Source organism: Carcharodon carcharias, chromosome 4 (assembly GCF_017639515.1).
Source record: "Carcharodon carcharias isolate sCarCar2 chromosome 4, sCarCar2.pri, whole genome shotgun sequence".
Taxonomy (NCBI): Eukaryota; Metazoa; Chordata; class Chondrichthyes; order Lamniformes; family Lamnidae; genus Carcharodon; species Carcharodon carcharias.
The window spans coordinates 191,179,173-191,193,215 of record NC_054470.1 but is presented as its reverse complement, the minus strand read 5'-3'; the positions used below and the strand labels follow the sequence as shown (position 1 = coordinate 191,193,215).

At 47.0% G+C, this 14,043-nt stretch overlaps 1 protein-coding gene across 1 annotated transcript in view; it reads right to left on the bottom strand.

Moving 5' to 3' along the window:
• mxd4 (MAX dimerization protein 4) overlaps positions 1-13,330 on the bottom strand; it is a 45,502-nt gene extending 32,172 nt beyond the window's left edge. Inside the window, exons 1-2 of the mRNA XM_041186095.1 lie at positions 12,972-13,330; positions 12,701-12,788 (exon numbers count right to left, since the gene is read on the bottom strand). Coding sequence (XP_041042029.1) covers positions 12,701-12,788; positions 12,972-13,035 — 152 coding nt within the window. The 5' untranslated portion in view covers positions 13,036-13,330. The remainder of the gene's footprint in view (positions 1-12,700; positions 12,789-12,971) is intronic.
• Between the last annotated feature and the right edge of the window lie 713 nt (positions 13,331-14,043).

The following is a 14,043-nucleotide window of genomic DNA, read 5'->3' as shown; positions in this document are numbered from 1 at the left end:
AAGGTGGGGGGGGGGGGTGGGTGGGGAGAATAAAATTTGCAGAGGCAGCAGGGAAGAGCAGGGGGAGCTTGGGACTAAGTGGACAGCCGAATGGCCTCCTTCTGCGCTTCTTGATTTTTAAAGACTCTTTTCACTGGACGTGGGCTTCGCTGTCCGGGCCATCATTTATTGCCCTTCCCCAATTGCCCTCGAGGTGGTGGTGGTGGTGGTGAGCCACCTTCCTAAGCCACTGCAGTCCGTAAGGCGTAGGTACGCCCACAGCGCGGTCAAGGGAGGTAAATGGTTCCACGATTCCGAGACAGCTTCGGTCTGTATCTGTACTGTCTGGTTCGGTAAATCATCGGAGGAAACGTCTGGCAATGCTTCTCCAGCTTTGCAACGTTAAGGGAGCTGGAATAATTTGAAGGATTAATAATTATCCGCGATATCTGTTATTTCTTTGATTAAACGGCAGGGAGGCTCCTGGACACAGTCTCTGTGTCCACTGGGTGAAGGAGCAGGAAGCTGGTCGGACCTCCCATTCCCAACTGCTCCACAGTGACCCACACTGGAAACAGTGCATGTGGGCAGGATTAGACTGTGATGTAAACAGTTAGCAAACAGTACCTGTGTACCTGTATCAAAACAATTTCCTCAGCAAGGGCTTGCTGCCTAAAGTCAAACACTTGCCTTTTAAAAAAAAAATACGCCAGGCCCACAACAGGAGGGAACGAGCGGTGGGGGGGAGTAGTGCAACTAACGAAGCCCTTGCAGAAAGTCAGCGCAGGTACAAAGAGCTGAACGACGCTGCAAGGTTTTATTATCCTACTTTCTTTCATCTGCGGTGCTGCTGAAAAATCGTGCCACAGGAATAACCCACAGGTAGTTCTCGTGAGGTAAGGCACCACCACGGGGGTACTGAGCTAGCCATCTCTGGCATGTGCAGAACCCGAGAATCACCTTGGTCAAGGTGCCAAGAATGCTTGCCTCGATTGCACGGGGTGTAGGATACGAAAGCGGGGGATGTAATGGTGGAAACCGTACAAAGCGCTGGTTAGGCCACAGCTGGAGCTTTTGCGTACAGTTCCGGTCACCACATTACCGGAAGGACATAATTGCTCTGGAGAGAGTGCAGAAGAGGTTTACGAGAATGGTTCCAGGGCTTGAAAACTGCAGCAAATGAGGAGAGATTGGGTAGGCTAGGTTTGCTTTCCTTAGAGCAGGAGGTGGCTGAGGGGTGACTTGATTGAGGTGTACGAAATTATGAGGGACGTGGACAGAGTGGACAGTGTCCCTAGCCGAGAGATCAATTACCAGGGGACATGGATTTACGGTGATTGGCAGAAGGATTAAAGGGGGTATTAGGAAAGTTTTGTTACGCAGCAGGTGGTGGGCATCTGGAACTCACTGCCCGGTTTGGTGGTGGAGGCAGAAACCCTCAAGCCATTTAAAAAGGTAAGTGGCTCTGCACCCGAAGAGCTTTAACCTGCGAGGCTACAGGCCGGGTGCTGGAGGGTGGGATGATAACGTGTGGCTAGTGTTTTCGGCCAGCGCACACACGATGGCCTCTTTCTGTGCCCTAACTTTTCCACGGTTCTAAGACCAACCTGCACAGTCTGGGGCTGGGGAGGTGAAGGGAAGAACAAAAGCAGCCAGTGTTCCCACTCGCTGCTGCTCTTCAGCGACCCCCAACGTGCACGTTAGGTGCCAGGCCCTCTGTTTTAGCAACAGGAGTCAGGGGGAAGACCTGCGATTACCGTGCTTCATTCAGGAAATGGCTAAGGCCCGGCATGAACCAAGGGGAACCCAGTTGGAGAATTTCTCCTCCCACCCCTGGAAGATTAACATGGAAAACCTCAGCGCAGTCAGAGGAAAGTTCAAATGACAGCCTCTGGCCAACAACCACTTGCATTCGTATGAAGCCACGGACACATAAAAAAGGCTTTTCGCAGGAGTGTCAGCATTTGACAGAGAGCCACAGAAGGCAGCAGTTCAGAGAATCAAAAGCTTGGTCAAAGAGGTGGGTTTCAAGGCGCATCTTAAAGGAGAAGTGAGCATACCGAGTGCAGCCAACTAACTGAGTGAAGTCTTGGAGTTTGGCAAGAGGGGATTTCGGTGAAGGGGGAGGAAGAGTTCATTTCCCCTTTCTGTCTTTCTCACCCCATAGAAATTGGTCATCATGCCGCTGCAGGGAAAGGAGCTAGCTGTTTGGTGAGTATCTGGTAGTGGGTAAGTTCTATCCTATCCCTAAGGTTTAAAATAGAACACAATTTGGCGAAGTTAATAATATATAAGAAAGCAACATTGCTTAATTATATTAATTACTTAATTATTTAAAACACACTAATGCTAGCAGGGCAGGTGATGTGTCAAGGCTGCAGCATGTGGGAGCTCCTGGATAACATTGTGATCCAGGGCAAAACACATCTGCAGTCAGCGTTTGCAACTTGAAGAACTTCAGCTCAGAGTCATCGAGCTGGAGGCTGAGCTGCAGACACGACGGCACATCAGGGAGGGGGGAAAGTTACCTGGGTGCTTTATCCCAAGAGGCGATCACACCACTTCGGATAGGGTCTTCTGATTGGGTCAGTGGCCAGGGACAGGGGCGGGGGGGGTGTGTGTGTGTGACTGCGAGTGAGGCAGGTAAGGAGACTCAGAGGACAGGAGTGTGAGCCTCTGCAATTGTCCAACAGGTTTGAGGTTCTCTCAGCTTGTTTGGAAGAGAGTGGGGGCTTCAAGGTGGATGAGCAAACTGATCACGGCACCGTGGTATAGGAAACCAACCGTGTGGGGGGAGCAAAACAAGAATTCTAACGGTAGTAGGGGATAGTATAGTGAGGGGGATTGACAATGTTCTCGGCAACAAGGGACGAGAGTCCAGGCAGCCGTTTTGCCTGCCCGGTGCCAGGGTTCGGGACATCAGCTCAGGGCTAGCGAGGAACTTGCAGTGAGAGGGGGAGGATCCAGTGGTCATGGTCCATGTAGGTACCAACAGTATGAGCAGAATGAGGAAGGGGGCTCTGCAAAGTCAGTGTAAGCAGCTAGGCACCAAATTAAGCAGAACCTCAAGGATAATAATTTCTGGATTGGACAAATTAGCATAGGACAAATAAGATTAGAGAAATGAATGATTGGCTCAAAGACTGGGTGTGGGAGAAGTGGGTTCTGGTTCCTGGGGCACTGGCACCAGTATTGGGGAAAGTAGGATCTGTACTGTTGGGATGGTCTACACCTGAACTGCGCTGGGGCTGGTGTCCTCACGAGCCACATAACTAGGGAAGTAGAGAGGGTTTAAACTGAATAGTGGGGGCAAGGAGTCAAATTTGAGAAGATGTGCTAAACCACAGAGGCAAGGCAAGAGAGAATGGTATTAATATGGAAAATGAGAAACAGACTGTGACAGGAAGGGGCAGAGAGTACAAATCTAAGAATAAATCAGCAGATAGGCTAGGCGCTACAAAAATAGTAAAATGACAAAACGAAAGGCTCTGTATCTAAACGCATGTAGCATTTGAAACAAAGCAGATGAACTGATAGCGTAAATAGAAATAAATAAGTACGATCTGATAGCCATTGCAGAGACATGGCTACAGGATGATAGATTGGGAGCTGAATGTTGAAGGATATGTGACATTTAGGAAGGACAGGAAGTTAGGAAAAGGTGGAGGGGTGGCTCTGTTAATTAATGATGGTATTAACACGTTAGAGAGGGATGACCCAAGTTCAGGAAACCAGGGCGTAGAAGCGGTTTAGGTTGAGATGAGGAATGATAAAGGCAAGAAGTCATTTGTTCGGAGTGGTGTACAGGCCCCCTAATTGTAAATACATGACAGAGTATAAAAGATGAGATAATGGGAGCTTTCCAGCAAGGTACTGCAATAATCATGGGGCACTTTAATCTACATATAGACTGGAAAAATCAGATGGGCAAAGGTAGTGTAGATGAGGAGTTCATAGAATGTTTTCAGGATAGTTTCTTAGAACAGCACATTCTGGAGCCAACCAGTGAGCAGGCTCTACTAAACCTGGTATTGAGCAACGAGATAGGATTAATTGATAACCTCCTAGTGAAAGCACCCCGTGGTAGCAGCGATGATAATATTGAATTTTACATTCATTTTGCGGGAGAGGGGAGCAGGTCTGAAACTAAGCTTTTAAACTTAAGTAAGGGCAATTATGAGGGTGTGAAAGCAGAACTAGCTAAAGTGAACTGGTAAATGAGGTTTAAGGGATAGGTCAATGGAAGTTCAGCAGCAGACATTTAAAAGGATATTTCAGAATAGATACATTTCAATGAGAAAGTAAAATTCCAAGGGGAGGGCCCACCATCTGTGGTTAACTAAAAAAGTTAAAGACAGTATCAAACTTAAAGACAATGCATACAATTACCCAATGATGAGTGGCAGGTCAGAAGATTGGAAAAGATATAAAGAACAGCAAAGAGTGACAAAAAGGTTAATAAGGAGGGAAACATTAGAATATGAAAGAAAGCTCACTCATAACATAAAGACAGAAAGTAAGAGTTTCTATAGATATTTAAACAAGGAAAAAGAGTTAACAAAGTGAGCAGTGGACCTACAGAGTGTGCACCTGAGGAATTGATAATGGAAAGTAGGATGATGGTGAATAAATTAAACAGGTATCCTGCTCTGGTCTTCACTACAGAGGACACAAGTAACATCCCGGAATTAGGTGTAAATGAGGAAATGGAAGGGAGGGAGGAACTCCAGGAAATTACAACCACCAGGGAAATGGTATTGAGCAAATTGTTCAGGCTGTGGGCTGACAAATCCCCAGATACAGATGGACTTCACCCTAAGGCCTGAAAGAAGTGGCTAGTGAGATAGTTAATGCGCTGGTTTTAATTTTCAAAAATTCCCTAGATTCAGGGAAGGTTCCATTAGACTAGAAAATAGCAAATATAACTCCTTTATTTGGCGCGGGGGGGGGGGGGGGGGGGGGGGGGGTGGAGAGAGACAAAAAGCTGGAAATTACAGGTCAGTTAACCTGACATTTGTCAAAGGGAAAATGTTAGAAGATATTATTAAAGATGTTATAACAGGGAACCTAGAAAAATTCAAGGCAATCAGGTAGAGTCAACATAGTTTTGTAAAAGGGAAATCATGTTTAACCAATTTATTGGAGTACTTTGAAGGAGTCACATGGGCTGTGGATAAAGGGGAACCAGTGGATGTACTATAATTAATTGCCAGTAGGCACTTGATAAAGTGCCACATCAAAGGTTATTACAGAAAACAAAAGCTCTTGGTGAAGGGGGTAACATATTGGCCCGGGTAGAAGATTGGCTGGCTAACAAGAGGCAGAGTTGGCATAAATGGGTCTTTTTCTGGCTGGCAGGATGTGACAAGTGGTGTGCCACAGGGATCAATGCAAGGGACTCAACTTTTTACAATTTATATAAATGAATTGGATGAAGGGACTGAGGGAAAGGTTGCTAAATTTGCTGACGACACTGAGATAGGTTAGAAAGTAAATTGTGAAGAGGACTTAAGGCAACTACAAGTGTGACATAGATGGGTTAATTGAGTGGGCAATAATCTGGCAAATGGAGCATAATGAGGGCAAATGAGAAATTGTTCATTTTGGCCAGAAGAATAAAATAGAAGCTTATTATCTAAATAGTGAGAGATCGCAGAGCTCAGATTCAGAGGGATCTGAGTGTCTTAGTGCATGAATCACACAAGTTAGTATGCAGGTACAGCAATTAGGAAAGCTAATAGAATGTTATCATTTATTGGGAGGGGAATTGATTATAAAAGTAGGGAGGTTACACTTCAGTTGTACAGGGCATTGGTGAGAGCACATCTAGAGAACTGTGTACATTACTGGTCTTATTTAGGACGTAAATGCATCAGAAACAGCTGACAGAAGGTTTATTAGACTAATACCAGGAATAGGTGGGTTGTCTTATGAGGAAAGGCTGGACAGGTTAGGCTTGTATCCACTGGAATTTAGAAGGGGAAGAGGCAACTTAATTGAAAACTTTAAGATCCTGAAAGGTCTTGATAGGGTGGAAGTGGAGAGGATGTTTCCCCTTGTGGGAGAATCTAGAACTAGGGGCCATGGTTTAAAAATAAGAGGTTGCTCATTTAAAACAGACACGAGGAGAATTTCTTTCTCTCAGAGTTCTGAGTCTTTGGAACTCTCTTCAAAAAGCGGTGGAAGCAGAACCTTTGAATATTTTTAAAGGCAGAACTAGCTAGATTCTTGATTAACAATAGGGGGTGAAAGGTTGTCGGGGGTAGGCAGGAATGTGGGGTTGAGGTTACATTCAGATCAGCCATAATCTTATTGAATGGCAGAGCAGGCTCGAGGGGCCGAGTGGCCTATTCCTAATTTGCATATTTGTGCATTTGTTCACATGTATAGGTAGAGGGACGGGCGGGTGTAGGGATGGAACTGCAGAGCTTGGGTCCCAGGCAACTCAAGGCATGGCCGCCAATGGTGGAGTGATTAAAATTGGGGATGCGCAAGAGGTAGAATTAGAGGAGCACAGATATCATGGACTGGAGATTACTGAGATGGAGAAGAGCAAGATCATGGAAGGATTTGAAAACAAAGATAAGAATTTAAAAAATTGAATTTTGATCTGCCAACAAGTAGTTTCAAATTATTCTTTCATGGGATGTGGGCATCGCTGGCTAGGGCAGCATTTATTGCCCATTCCTAATTGCCCCTGAGGTGGTGGTGAGCTGCCTTCTTGAACTGCTGCAGTCCATGTGGTGTAGGTACACCTCACAGTGCTGTTAGGAAGAGTTCCAGGATTTTGACCCAGCGGCAGTGAAGGAATGGCGATATATTTCCAAGTCAGGATGGTGAGTGGTTTGGGGGGGACCTTGCAGGTGACAGTGTTCCCATGCAACTGTTGCCCTTGTTCTTCTAGGTGGTAGAGGCTGTGGGTTTGGAAGATGCTGTCAAAGGAGCCCTGGTAAGTTGCTGCAGTGCATCTTGTAGATGGTACACACTGTGCACGGTGGCAGAGGGAGTGGATGTTGAAAATGGTGGATGGAGTGCCAATCAAGTGGGCTATTTGTCCTGGATGGTGTCGAGCATGTTGAGTGTTGTTGGAGCTGAGCTCATCCAGGCAAATGAAGAGCATTCCGTCACACTCCCGACTTATGCCTTGTAGATGGTGGACAGGCTTATGCGAATCAGGGGGCGAATTACTCTCTGCAGAATTCCCAGCCTCTGACCTGCTCTTGTAGTTGTTAAAAGTTAAACATTCTAACCAGAAGTCCTAACACAGCTAACACATGTCCATCCTTCAATTCTTTGCTGCTTAAACAGATCCCATCACATCATGTTGCATGGCCTAACCCAAAGACTCCAGCCAATCAAGACCAAGGGATCCTCAAACCTCGTCTTGGCTTCTTAAGCTTGTCAAAGCAGCATTGGTGAATTGGCCCCTGGCATTTTCTGCCCTCTGTGAAGTACTCCAGCTCTCCTAAAGCACAGAGCCCAGGATGCGGCCATCCAGCCCATCAAGTCTAGCCTAGCAGGATTCCGGAACTAATGTCACTCAAGGGCCCAAATCATTTTTAGATTCTCCCTCAATATACTCTGCAGGGCAAGATGCAGGTGCTTTTAAGACCCACACTCACTCCATCTCTCTCTTCACATATGTCAAACCTCTTCCCATTGCAGCTGAGTGTCATGCACCACAGTAACCCTACCTCACCCCTTTCAGCTGCGGAACAACCATCACACATAAGCATCAAGAGGACTTCAGAGGGGAGGCAAAAATCAGAGGATGCAGCTGCATGTGGGAACACAGGAATAGGCCATTCAGCCCAAGTCTGTTCCGCTGTTCAATTAGATCATAGCGGATTTGTATCTCAACTCCATTCCCTTGCCTTATATACTCGAACCCTTACTTGAAAAAAAATCTGGCAACCTCATTCTGAAAAGCACCAACTGACTCCCACCGAGTTTTTTGTTTGTGGAGTTGGAGGGGGGGGGGGGTTCATATTTCCACTACCCTTAGTGTGAAGAAGTGCTTTCTGCACTGCTGACCTCTAACGTTAATGTTATGCTCCTTTGTTCTGGATTCCCCTGCAGAGGAAATAGCTGCCCTGTATCTCCCATACAGAATCCTTAAACACTTCAATCAGATTATACAGCAGAAACAGGCCCTTCGGCCCATCGTGACCGTGCCAGCCATCAGGTACCTATCTATTCTAATCCCATTTTTCAGCACTTGGCCTGTAGCCCTGAATGCTATGGTGTATCAAATGCCCATCTAAATACTTAAATGTTGTAAGGGTTCCTGCTTCTACCACCCCCTCAGGCAGTGTGTTCCAGATTCCAGCCACCTTCTGGAGGTAAAAATTTTTCCTCAAATCCCCTCTAAACCTCCTGCCCCTTACCTTAAATCTATGCCCCCTGGTTATCGACACCTCCGCTAAGGGGAAAAATTTCTTGCTATTTACCCTATCTATGCTCTGCATAATTTTGTATACCTTTATTAGGTCCCCCTCAGCCTTCTCTGCTCCAAGAAAACAACGCTAGCCTATCCAGTCTCACTTCATAGCTGAAAAGCTCCAGCTCAGGCAACATCCTGGTGAATCTCCACTGCACCCTCTCCAGTGCTATCACATCCTTCCTATTGTGTGGCGACCAGAACTGCACACACTACTCCAGCTGCAGCCTAACTAGCATCTTATACAGCTCCAGCGTAAGCTCTCTGCCCTTATATCCTATGCCTCGTCTAATAAAGGCAAGTATCCCATATGCCTTCTTAACCACCTTATCTACCTGTGCTGCTGCCTACAGGGATCTATGGACATGTACACTAAGATCCCTCTGATCCTCTGTGTATTTCCTAGGGTCCTACCATTCATCGTGTATTCCCTTGCTGTGTTTGTCCTCCCAAAATGCATCACCTCACGCCTTGTGTTGCTCAGACCTACCCCATCAGTGGGTGGGAACACTGTGAAACTTGAATATAATTGAAGATGGTTATAAGCACGTAATCACCCAGCGCGATGTCATAGGGACCTTCAGATTCCAGTAATGGGGGCGGGGGAAGAAAGGGACATGGTGGTGTAATTGCAATGTCACTGAGCTAGCAATCAAGAGGTTCAGGCTAACACCCTGGGAACATGAGTCTGAATCCCACCATGGCAGCTGACTGAATTTAACAATTGCATTCCAATTCTATTGATTAATGGAAAAATATCTGGAGTTGTAAAACTCATCTCAGTAATGGTGGCCATGAAGCGATCATTGATTGTCATAAAAACCCATCTGGTTCACCAATGCCCCTTTGGGAAGGAGACCTGCTCTCATCTAGTCTGGCCGACATGTAACTCCAGGCCCACAGCAACGTGGTTGACTCTTAACTGCCCTCTGAAATGGCCTAGCAAGCCACTCAGTTCAAGGGCAATGAAGGATGGGTAACAGACGCTGGCCTTGTTTGCTGGCAACACCCCAATCCCATGAAAAGCAAAAGGCAATAGCTGCAGCCAACAACTGGCCTCAGTGCCTTTACCAGCCCTTAGGTCACATATTGGTAGGCTATTCAACTGGAGGAAAGAGCAGAGCGATGGTGGAGTTGGAGCTTTGACTGGGGGGTGTGGGGGGGGTTTAAAAGGAATAAATTGCAAAATGCCAACCAGTGATCCCTGCTAGACCATGATTGGCATATATCAGATAAAGATTGAGGAGCGACCACAAGAGAAGTAGAGGACCAGGGGAAAGGTCCCTCAGGAGAGATGTGGACATAAAAAAAACACTACACAACCTTCTTACACATCCGGGATCAAGTTATGGCAAAACCCAATCTTGTCACTTGTCGGCTAAGACAGGTTGCGCAAAGTTGCATCAGTCAGTGGAGGAAGCTGGAGGGAGTCACGCTTACTAAGGTCGGAGTCACACCAGATGCCAGACAATCCTGTTTGCATTTATTTTGCTAAAAACTCACTATCTGTTATGCGCTGCTTGCAGAGATTGACACACGAACATACAAAAAAGGCCATTCGTCCCCCTCAAGCCTTAAAAATATTCAAAGGCTCTGCTTCCGCCGCCTTTTCAGGAAGAGAGTTCCAAAGACTCTCAGCCCTCAGAAAAAATTTCACCTCATCTCCGTTTTAAATGGGCGACCCCTTATTTTTAAACAGTGACCCCTAGTTCTAGATTCTCCCACAAGAGGAAACATCTTCTCCATATCCACCCTGTCAAGGCCCCTCAGGGTCTTACATGGTTCATTCAAGACATCAACACAGGAACCTTCCCCTCACTCACTCTTCCCCATCCCAGTCCTAACTTTGAAGAGTTAGCTGCCAACAGCAAAACAGAGCTAGAAATTTCAGAAAACTCGACATTCGAGGGAGATAAGTTTGCAGGGCTACAGGGATGGAGCAAGGGGAGTGGGTTGCTCCAAAGTGCATTCAATGGGCCAAACAGTCTCCTTCTGTGGGCCATAGGGACTCCATGAGGAAAAAAAAGTGTTTTTTTTTCATTATCCAAATCAACATAAGTCAACCAACACAGAAAAGTGATGACAGAACTAGAAGCGTTGGGGCTCAACCAAATAAATTAAAGTCAACTCTGACAGAATAGTTAATAAAGATGTTTTAATGTTTTTTATTTATATTGTTAAGAGCTGAAATTGTTTCCACTGGCAGGAGGATCAGTGACCAGAGGATATTGATTCAAGGCGATTTGCAAAAGAACTAGAAGTGACAGGAGAAAAAACATGGTTAGTGGTCAGGATCTGGAATGCTCTGCCCAAAGAGTGTGGCGGAGGAAGATTCAATCTTGGCTTTCAAAAGGGAATGGAATAGTTATTTTTATTTTTATTTATTCTTCCACGGGAAGTGAGCATCACTGGCAGGGCCAGCATCTGTGGCCCATCCCTAATTGCCCTTGAACTGAGTGGTTTACTAGGCCATTTCAGAGGGCAGTTAAGAGACAACCACATCACTGTGGGTCTGGAGTCACACGTAAGCCAGACCAGGTAAGGGCAGATTTACTTCCCTAAAGAGGCAATAGTGAACCAGATGGGTTATGACAATCAACAATGGTTTCATGCTCACCATTAGCAAGACTAGCTTTTAATTCTGAACTCATGTTCCCAGAGCATTACATTGGGTAAGTGGTCCAGTGACAGTGCCACTATGCTACTGTCTCCCCATTACATTATTGGGGAAAGAAAAGGCAGGGGGCGGGGGGGGGTGTGGGTGTCAATGACAAGGCCAGCATTTGTTCCCCAGCCCCAAGTGCCTTTTGCTAGCCCATTTCAGGGGGTACACTGCTGTGGGTCTGGGAGTCACGCGTAAGCCAGAGCTGGTAAGGATGGCAGATTCCCTTCCCTAAAAGGGGGGCTGGTGAAGCCGAAGGGGGTTTTGCAACGACAAATCGAATCACAGAATCGTTTCAGCGCGGGGTGGGGTGGGGTGGGGTGGGGGGGGCTGCCACTAGGCCCATCGTGCCTGCGCTGGGCTCCCCAAAAAAGAGCAACTTCGACGGTCAAGCTTCACGGTCACTGCAGCCGCTGCCAAGCACCGGGGGAACCTCTGGAAAAGGGGAAGCAACCGAATGGGCGAGCGGGCCCAGGTCTGGCTGCAGTGCGGCAGGGCTCAGCAAGCGAAGGCTGCACAAGCTGACACAGACATACAAACGGGGCAAAGGTGGGACAAAGTGGGAGAGAGAGAGAGAGAGAGAGAGAGGAGAGAGTGAGAGAGTGAGTCTTGGGGCTGGACCTTCAGACTGGCTCAACCCACTTTCCAGTAACACAAACAAGGCGTCAGGGCGCATGCGCAGCACCGAGCAGAGCTACAGACAAAAAAAAATGGGAGCCAAAAAAACATCTTGAGGGGGAAAAAAATATGCAACACTTATCTCTTTCCAAAAAAAAAACACAACACAGATATATATATATATATATATATACACACACACACACACACACACAGGGAACAAAATCAACCCGACTGAACGAGTCACCTTTCCTTTCAGCTCCGTTTTTGCATCCTATTTAATCTGATGTGAATATTTTTTTGCGGAAGAAAAACACACAAATCAGCATCACGTCCACAAACCTGAGGGAGATAATCTGTGCAAAATCGTTGGGGTGGGAGGGAGAGAGAAGGAAGTGGGGGGGTGGGTGGGGGGGGGGGGGTCGTGATTCTTTCCAGCAACGTATACTTTTTTTTTGCTTTTAAGAAATCCATTAGATTGCAATACTCGCACTGGAACCCCTTTAGAACAAAACAGCAAGTATTTTTTTTTTAAAAAACCACACACACACACAAAAAAATTATAAATAGGTTACCGGGGATTAAATTCAGGGAAGGTGGTGGGGTTGGGAGGAGGAGGGGGGGGGGGGTGAGGGTTTGCAAAAAAAATAAAAATAAATAAAAAGTGTAGAAGCTGGATGGAAACGTGTGCAAGGGGGTGGGGGGGGGGGTATATCAGCAGCTGTCCAGTGTAAAATGAGACTAAAAATATATATATATGTGTGTGTGTGTGTGTGTGTGTGAGAGAGTCAGAGAGAGGGAATATTGTACGCGTGGCAGTGTTTATATCCGACCTAAACACACAGCAAGCCCAATTTTTTTTTTGGGGGGGGAGGTGGAAGAGAGAGAGACAGAATGGCGACTGGGAAAGATTAAAGAGCCAAATATATAATAAAATACACACACATACATGCACCAGGAGACCCCTCTCAGAGCCCTCTCCCCCCCTTCTCCCTCTGTACCTGTTATTTGGGGTTTTCCTCGTCTTGCCTTTCTTCCTGTTGAATTCGGCGTTACAGGGCAAAATCGACGCGTAGCCGTGTTCTGCCTCTGAAAACAACAACAGAAAAAAAAACACAACAACACTTGTACCTCTTCTGTAATGGACAAATTCACGCAAAGCTGACTGCAAATGGTGCGAGGGAGGGAAGGGAGGGAGGGAGGGAGGGTGGTGGTGGTGGTGGTGGTTGGGGGGGGGGGTGTTAAAAGAGAGACGAAACTCTGCAGTGATACCTCTCTCTCTCCTCTCGATGTACTCGGCTGCTTCCAGCAAGGTTTGGATATTAAAAAATGCCATTTCTCTATAGAAATCTAAAAAATATAAATATATATATATGTATATATACACACACACACACACACACAGTTTTTGTGCGTCTCTCCAACGAAAACAAAAAAAAAAATGAGCTTCCGGCCTATCCGAGAATTAACATTGGAAAAAATAAGGCTTTGCAAAGAGAAAAAAAAAATAAAATTAAACTATGTGACTTAAAGGGAGAGGCAAAGATAGACAGAGAGAGAGAGACAAGTTTTTGCAGCCCTTCTGTTAGCTCAACCTAGCCTGCTGAGCAGCCGATGCATTGTGACGTAGTTTGATTGACAGCCCCCCGTTCTCGCCAATGAGCGCACCTCAACAGCCAGGCTAGGTTGCGCCACCGCACGCCTTCAACCCCGACCGCCCCCCCCCCCCCCCCCCCCCCCAACCCAAGCACCGAAGACACACACAGATGTATCAACAAGTGCCGGGCGTCGCCGCTGATTGGCCCGTGTCACCCATCGCTGTTGCAGCCCGCGCCCTAGCAACAAGGGCGCGTGACCCCGGCCGCCGCGCGCCGATTGGCGGCCGCCGCCGCATGCAAAGTGAGCCCCGCCCCCTCCCCTCTTTCCCCCACCACCCCCCCACCTCTTCCACCCCGGCGCACACAATCCTCGCGCCCATTGGCTGCCGGCCGCGCATGCTTAGTGAACTGGGCTACTCCCCAGTGTGGTGTGTGTGTGTGTGTGTGTGTGTCAGAGACAAGGCAGGGAGTTGAGGGCTGGGCCTTTTTTTGATGGGGAAAGGTATTTTGTTCTCTGTGTGTTTGTGACAGTTGAAGCATTGTTCAGGGCTTTTTTGGGAAATAAAGCAACAGATTAGCATCGTTCCCCTCCCCCCTGCCGGCCCAAGACATTGTTACAAAAACAAAAAGTCCTGGAAAAACTTAGGTCTGGCAGCATCTGTGTGGGGAGAGAAACTGAGTTAACGTTTCGAGTCCAATATTGACTCTTCAGGACAAATCTGTTGCAGAGCTGTATTGGGACGATG